Here is a 6,828-nt window from a genome sequence, read left to right as displayed (position 1 = left end):
TGCCATCTCTCTGGCTCCATCCCCATCCAGAGCAGTGCCAGCCTGGCCCCTGTCCCTTGTCACAGCCACCACAGCCAGGGCACACAGGCTGGGATGGGGGCTGCTGGAGCAGGAGGAACCTTCTGCCTTCTATTTCCCCAGTGTGCTTCAGTCTTTCCATCTACCTCAGACAAACAATGGAGGGGTGTCCTTCCCCCTCAGCCCCTCCCTCAGGAGCATCCATCTCTGTTGGTCCAGAGCTCCAGAGCCTCCTACAACTGATGACAAGGCCATGAACTATCCCTGCCCTGTGACAAAGCCAGAAATGTGCCACAATAGCTCAATGAACTAAAGAGAAAAAAAATAAAAAACCCCTGCTGGCCATAGCTGTTGAAAGGCCGCCTCCTGCCAAGGCACGGGCACAGCCAGGCACACTCACACTGACCCTGGGGTGCAGAGTCATCCTCACAGCTGGGCTGCACCCACCTCGGGGTTCATTCCATGTGCTCCTGATGCTGGTTTGCTCTGCACCCACCCCACGGGGTCTGGGTCGGGTTTATCGAGTCCTTCCTCCCAGCCTGAGAAGCAGAAGGCACTGGCTGTATCACGTCTGCCTTTTTCTTTCTTTTTTATTTTAAAATCTTTTCCCCTTTCCCTCTTCTTTCTTCCTTGCTTTGCTTTCTCCCTTTCTCTCCTCGTCCTTTTTCCCCTCTGTATTTTTAAACTTTTCTCCGTTTTTTCCATCCCCTCCTTTTCCCGCTGCCGGTTGGACGTGCCCGGGCTGGGGGTCGCGGAGAGCCCCGCGGGGACCGGGGCGGGGCCGGGCGGTGCCGAAGCGGGCGGGGCCGGGCGGGGCGGGGCCGTGACGCGCGGCCGGGGCGGTATAAGCGGGCGCTGTCCTGGTGCTGAAGGCGGCGGAGCGGCGGCGCGGCGGCAGCGCAGGTAGGGCTGCAGGGCCGTCGGGCTCTAGGATGCTGGGATGCAGGGATGCAGGGATGCAGACTGGGATGTAGCGATGTAGATTGGGATGTAGCGATGTAGATTGGGATGTAGGATGCGGGGACCCCAGGGCTGCGCAGGAGGATCCGACACTGAGAGAGCGGTGAAGTCGCACCGAGAGCTGGCGGTGCCGGGGCTGGGCTTGCAAGGGAACACACCTCTATAAAATATAACACATAGCCCCTGTCACTATGTGTATTGTACACATATAAAGATGCATGTATGTGTGTGTAAATGCGGATGTGTTGTGTCCGTGCGCTGTCAGCGCCGGCCGGGCTCGGGCGGGCAGCGGAGCGGGAGCGCTCCCGGGAGCGGCGGGCTCAGCCATGCCCGCTCACGGCGCTTCAGGGATGGGCGGGGGGTTCCCTCGGATCAAACACCTTCCGAGCCTCTTCCCAGATGGATCCGCATGCAAACAGTCCTTCTCGTCACTAGGACTGCCGTGGGTTTGGGATTTTACCCTTCATTGCTGTTTTGTTTGTGTTTTTAGTTCCTTCCACAGGGTAAAAGGTTAGAGACGCTTATAAACAAGGCACATTTGCTGCAGTCGTGTTATTTATTGCAAAAAAGAAATGGGAGGAAGAGTGCATGGTATATTTATTTTCCCTATGGAAAACTGCTCTTATGTTTCACCTAAGGCTGTCAGAGCAGGGACACATCTATAGGAAAAACCTATGAGTTTTCATAGCTAAATTTCACTGGAAACATTAGAGTCACATCAGAAACAACTGCCAGGAGAATGAGAGAGAAAATTACTGCTACCATGGAAACATCCCAGAAACAAGATATTTTCTGTGTCTGTTTTTCAGGGAACTTTTTGCAGTCTGTATTGCCTTTGTATGTGTTAAATTTTGGTCATGGTTGCCTCATTTTGTAAAGAGGAGCTTCTTCATCTTTATTTGTTGGCTAAAAGACGATTTTCCTGTTTGTTAGGTTCTAATAGAGGAGCAAATATGCTCTCCATCTAGACTGGCTTCACAGTTATCGATCTGAAGACAACAGAGCTGTTTTAGCATATTGTCCTTTGAGAGGCACAGAAGAGAATGTTTTCAATATTTCCTAAAGATAGGCTAAAATGTCCTATTTTAAAAACAAATGTGGAATTAAAGTCTGAAAGACTGGGGAGGAATCCTCTTACCTTGGATAGCGCAGTATATTTAACGACAAGATTTCCGACCTGAACTGATAGCTTGTAAAAGAAATCATTCCCAAATCTGTTTGACAAGGCTTTCAAACATCATCTACCAATAAATTGGAAGTAAAAATTGACCTAGAGGCAAATGCACAGAAAATGTGCAGAGAGGAGCCAATGATCTGTTATTCCTGCAAAGGAAATACCCAATTGAGCAACATCCTTGTGGAACAAACACTAAACTAAACTTTGCCTGGCTGCACACATTTTGATTTTAGTGGGATGCTGACAGCCCTTGCAAAGGCTGTAACAATCCAAATTGTGTGCAGAGAAGGAGGGTGAGTTCCTGGTCTTTGTGAGTGGGAGGTGCTTGGCAGATGATTATAGGACTCTCCCTTCCCCCATCCCTTGGAAAGGACAGTTTCTCATGTGCTGATCAAACGAACTCTGTTAATGACCAGTCTGCTGAAAAGAAAGCCTTAATTTCACTTATTTGCAACAGAAATAGAAAATTAGGTGATGTTTGGTTGGGGGGGGGGGGTTGTTTGGGTTTTTTTTTGTTTGTTTGTTTGGGGTTTTTTAATATACATTTATGTCCAGGGCTAATGCCTTTTCTGTGACAGAAAATGAAGCAATTGTGTTGGCTTTGACTCAGGGCAAACACAAATCCGGAGGGTGGGACTGTCTAATTAGCTGTTGAACTAATCATTTGTGAAATAATGCTCAAATGTATCCAGGCTCGAAGTCAGAAATGTTTGGGGAAATTGTTTGCCATTATGCCTGTTAGCCTGCTCATGCATACTGAAGGGGGGAAATAAGCAGCTCTCTGAACTGATAGGGCTTTAATTATTTAGTTAAGTCACATTATGTCAAGGACAAAAATGGAGTGGAAAACTCTACAAGTGAGCTGAAATGAACGCATTCATGCTCACTTTCTGCTTCCAGCAGTGGGTAAACATGGGTGTACACAGCTCTTTCGGGCTCTCATGAACCACCAGAGTCTCAGCAGGATGATTTACCAAGCCAAAAACTAAAGGAAGCAAAATAGGTCAATTAATCAAAGCAGTTGATATCTTTATAATTCCTTTCTCATTATTGTACTTTATTTGTTAATGCAAGTGGGTCAGAAAAGAGTCCAATCTGTCCTGTGGCCCCAGTGTGCCAGTGCCTGAGAGTGTCCTGGGGAATGACTGATGGCCATTTCCCCTGTGCTGTGGGGAGGGTGCCCAGCTCCCTGCAAGGCTGGGCTTTTGCCCCTGTATCCTCATGCACAGCGATGCTGTAATCATCTTCATTCTGTCAGAAGCATATTTTTCCCGGTTCTGTTCCAGAGTTTATTTTTGTCTGGTGTAAGCTGGGCAGACACGGGCTTCTACCGATCTATTCTAACCAAATTTGCCAGTGGTCATGTTTCTGCCTGTCCTGGGACCTGATTCGATTTCTCCTGGAGTGAATGAATAAGCAAATGAATGAAATCACCACTCAGAACCTACCTACTCGAGCTTGTTTCTAAGATGGGCTTTCAAGGATTCAGTAAAATTATTTTATACCTTTAGGATAAATTATATTTTTCCTCTCATATAAGAGATCATTGCCCCAGGAAGATGAGTCATAGAATCATTAACTGATATTCCATTGTAATACAAATAATTTTTTAATATGGAAGAGCAAAATAAAGGAAATAATAGCTTCAGTACTATCAGTAATGACAGAAATAAACTTGCAAGTAATTTTATATGTCAAGTTCACTTCATCCCAATAATTTTATTACAGTTAGCAATATATAGCACCATTCAGCAGTCTTGGCATGAAATTAGATGCCCTATGGAGAAATCTCACAAAATATTTCTGTCTGTCGCTTTAATATTAGTATTTTGAGCAGCATTTAAATGTATGGATACACCAATTTTGTCATTTAGGTGCTTTGTTCTCATGATCAAAATGACATCTGGGTGTGTCTATGGGCATTTCATGAGTTATATAGGGCTGGTATTTTGTACTTTGGTGCTGCCATTGGACAATTAATGTTCATAAAGTACTCGGAGCATAGAGATAAGAAATTTCTTGCATAGCTCTGTTTCCTAAGCCTGTTTCCATATGTTAACAGCTTCTTTTTTTTCTTCTTCTTCTTCTTCTTCTTTATTTAAAGGAAATATTTTAAACATGGCAGAAAGTAAAACCTTCCAGCCTGGAGCAGCCTGTGCTCTCACCTTTTTCTTTGTCCTAATCTATTGGGTTGATGCAGCCTCCTTCCAGCAGCACCAGCTGCTTCAGAAAGACCCAGACTATGCAATGAAAAACCTACAAAGGCTCCCAAATCCCGACATGATCAAAGCGCTGGAATACATAGAGGACCTTCGCAAGCAAACCAACAAGGGAGAAGGCAGCCCTGACTACAACTCTTATCAAAGTCTCCCCTACCTCCTCCCACAGAGAGAAAGCAAGGACCAGCTTCACCTCCCAGATAACGTGAGGGATTCTTTGACTGAAGATGAGTCCCAGTGGGTTAAAGTGATGCTGGAAGCCTTGCGGCAAGCTGAGAAGGAGTCAAAAGCTGGCCCAAAGGAGAATAAACCCTACGGTCTGGGCTCAGATAACAACTTTCCAGCTGGAGTAACTGATGATTACGAGGCTTACAAGTGGCCTGAGAGGTGGCAGAAGTACCTCAAGATGCCACTTGGGCACTATGAAGAGGGTTCCAGAGACAGTCCCTTCAAGCGTACCAACGAGATCGTGGAGGAGCAGTACACCCCCCAGAGCCTCGCCACCCTGGAGTCCGTGTTCCAGGAGCTGGGCAAGATGGCAGGGCCCAGTAACCACAAGAAAGAAAGGCTGGATGAGGACCAGAAGTTGTATACAGATGATGAAGATGATGTGTACAAAGTGAATAACATCGCGTATGAAGATGTGGTTGGAGGAGAAGACTGGAATCCCATAGAGGAAAAAGTGGAAAGCCAAACCCAGGAAGAGATAAAAGACAGCAAAGAGGAAATTGATAAACATGAAGAGGAGATTGACGACGAAATGAAAAGATCAGGAAAACTCAGCTTCCTTGAGGATGAAATAAGAAGAGAAAATAAAGATCAAGTGTCAGAGGATGTTTCAAAACTAATGAATTACTACCTGAAGAGGCTGATGGGTAGTGCTGGGAATAGGAAATTAAGGACTGGAGGAGAACTTGAGGAAAAAAGAGCATCCATGTTTTTGGATAAACAACTTGATCCTCAGGCTATAGCTCAGCTGATAGAAATCTCAAGGAATTTGCAAATTCCTCCTGAGGATTTGTTAGACATGTTGAAAGCTGGAGAAAAAAAGCAGCTTCAGAGTGAAAGGTTGGAAGCTGAGCAGGAAATGGAATTCCCAGAAGACCTTGACGAGATAACTGAAACCAATCTAGGACAGAGTGATATATTTAAAAATAATATAAACTCTAAAAACGGGTACATGAAGCAGCCTCTTATTCCAGAAAATCTACCCGAAGACCTCAATATTGAAGATATTGTCAGCCTTCTGGGAAATGACAATTTAGCTAACCAGAATCCCTCCTACTTACTAAATCGTCTTAATCAAGAAAATGACTTGCCAAGACTGTCTTACATTCCCAGAAGATTGAAAGGGCACCTGTTCCCTAAAGCTGCCTGGATGAACGACTTGGAAAGGCGACAAGCGGAGTACGAGAAGCTGAATGAAAAGGATGAAGAGCTGGCTGATTACTTGGCAAAGGTGCTGGCAAAATACCCCGAGGTGATCAATACCAACCAGATGAAAAGAGTCCCTGCTGCAGCTTCTGAGAGCAACCTGCAGGAAGAGGAGCAGCTGGAGCAGGCCATCCGAGAGCACCTCAACCAGCTGGGACCACAGGAGGCTGCCAAGCTGGCTTCGCTCAGCAAAAGGCTCTCCATGGCTGGGGAGGCTGATGACACACAAACCAGGCAGTACCTGGATGAGGATATGCTGGCAAAGGTGCTGGAGTACCTAAAACAGGAGAAATCAGAGCTTGAAAGAGATCACATCACCAAGCGAGCAATGGAAAACATGTAATTGTTCCCCAAGCATTATTTCTCTTCAATGTGTTGACTTCTATCCCAATTCAGTTGTGATTTATTCCTGCTCTCACACTAAACAACCTATGGTAGACTATTTACCATTGAACAGTCTGCATATCTTTCTCAGAGCTGTTATATTGTTTATTGATATATGTTATAAATTATGGGGCAAACAACAAATTGCTTCAAGTGTTTTAAGAAACAATTTAATGATATCAAGTAAAAGTATAATATGTAAACAAATGACCTTTGCATTGTTAATAAAACATGATAAAGGAAGAGTGACAATTATAATTTGAAATTTTTAAGATTAATTGGATTATTTTGTTACTGTCTGTAGTGGTTTTTGTGCAGTATCGAATAAAAAAATAAAGCATTATATATATATATAGTTTTATTTACAAGGCTTTTTCTATTCAGTGTTTTATTGTTGATGAATAAATTATTTCTGGACAATCGACTTTGTTTCTTTGTGACAGTTGATAAAGTCATACTAATTGGAAACATATTTTTACTTCTACAGATGACTCTTCTGAAATATATTGTTTTTCCTACAAATTAAGTTGTAAGCATAAACTTGTGGTTTTCTGGGCCATAAGAACATCAACTGGTGTTACCCTTAAGAGCAGGGGGTACCTAAAGAGCTTGCTGAAGTCAATCAGTGTAATACCT

General features: G+C 44.4%; 1 protein-coding gene across 1 annotated transcript; it reads left to right on the top strand.

Moving 5' to 3' along the window:
* The first annotated feature begins 798 nt into the window (after nucleotides 1–798).
* Nucleotides 799–6,616, top strand: SCG2 (secretogranin II). Its single transcript, XM_071437491.1, has 2 exons — nucleotides 799–921; nucleotides 4,260–6,616. The coding sequence occupies exon 2, from the start codon at nucleotides 4,274–4,276 to the stop codon at nucleotides 6,149–6,151; it is 1,878 nt and encodes a 625-aa protein (XP_071293592.1). The 5' UTR covers nucleotides 799–921; nucleotides 4,260–4,273; the 3' UTR covers nucleotides 6,152–6,616.
* The last annotated feature ends 212 nt before the right edge of the window (nucleotides 6,617–6,828 follow it).

The sequence above is a fragment of the Agelaius tricolor genome, unplaced genomic scaffold (assembly GCF_023055355.1).
Source record: "Agelaius tricolor isolate 1412-34295 unplaced genomic scaffold, bAgeTri1.0.p SCAF_12, whole genome shotgun sequence".
Taxonomy (NCBI): domain Eukaryota; kingdom Metazoa; phylum Chordata; class Aves; order Passeriformes; family Icteridae; genus Agelaius; species Agelaius tricolor.
Note: the sequence above shows the minus strand (reverse complement) of the source record. Positions and strands in the feature narration are given on the sequence as shown.

What these genes read in the sequence shown, in the direction of transcription:
- SCG2 (XM_071437491.1), top strand. Translation starts at nt 4,274, where the DNA reads ATGGCAGAAAGTAAAACCTTCCAGCCTGGAGCAGCCTGTGCTCTCACC.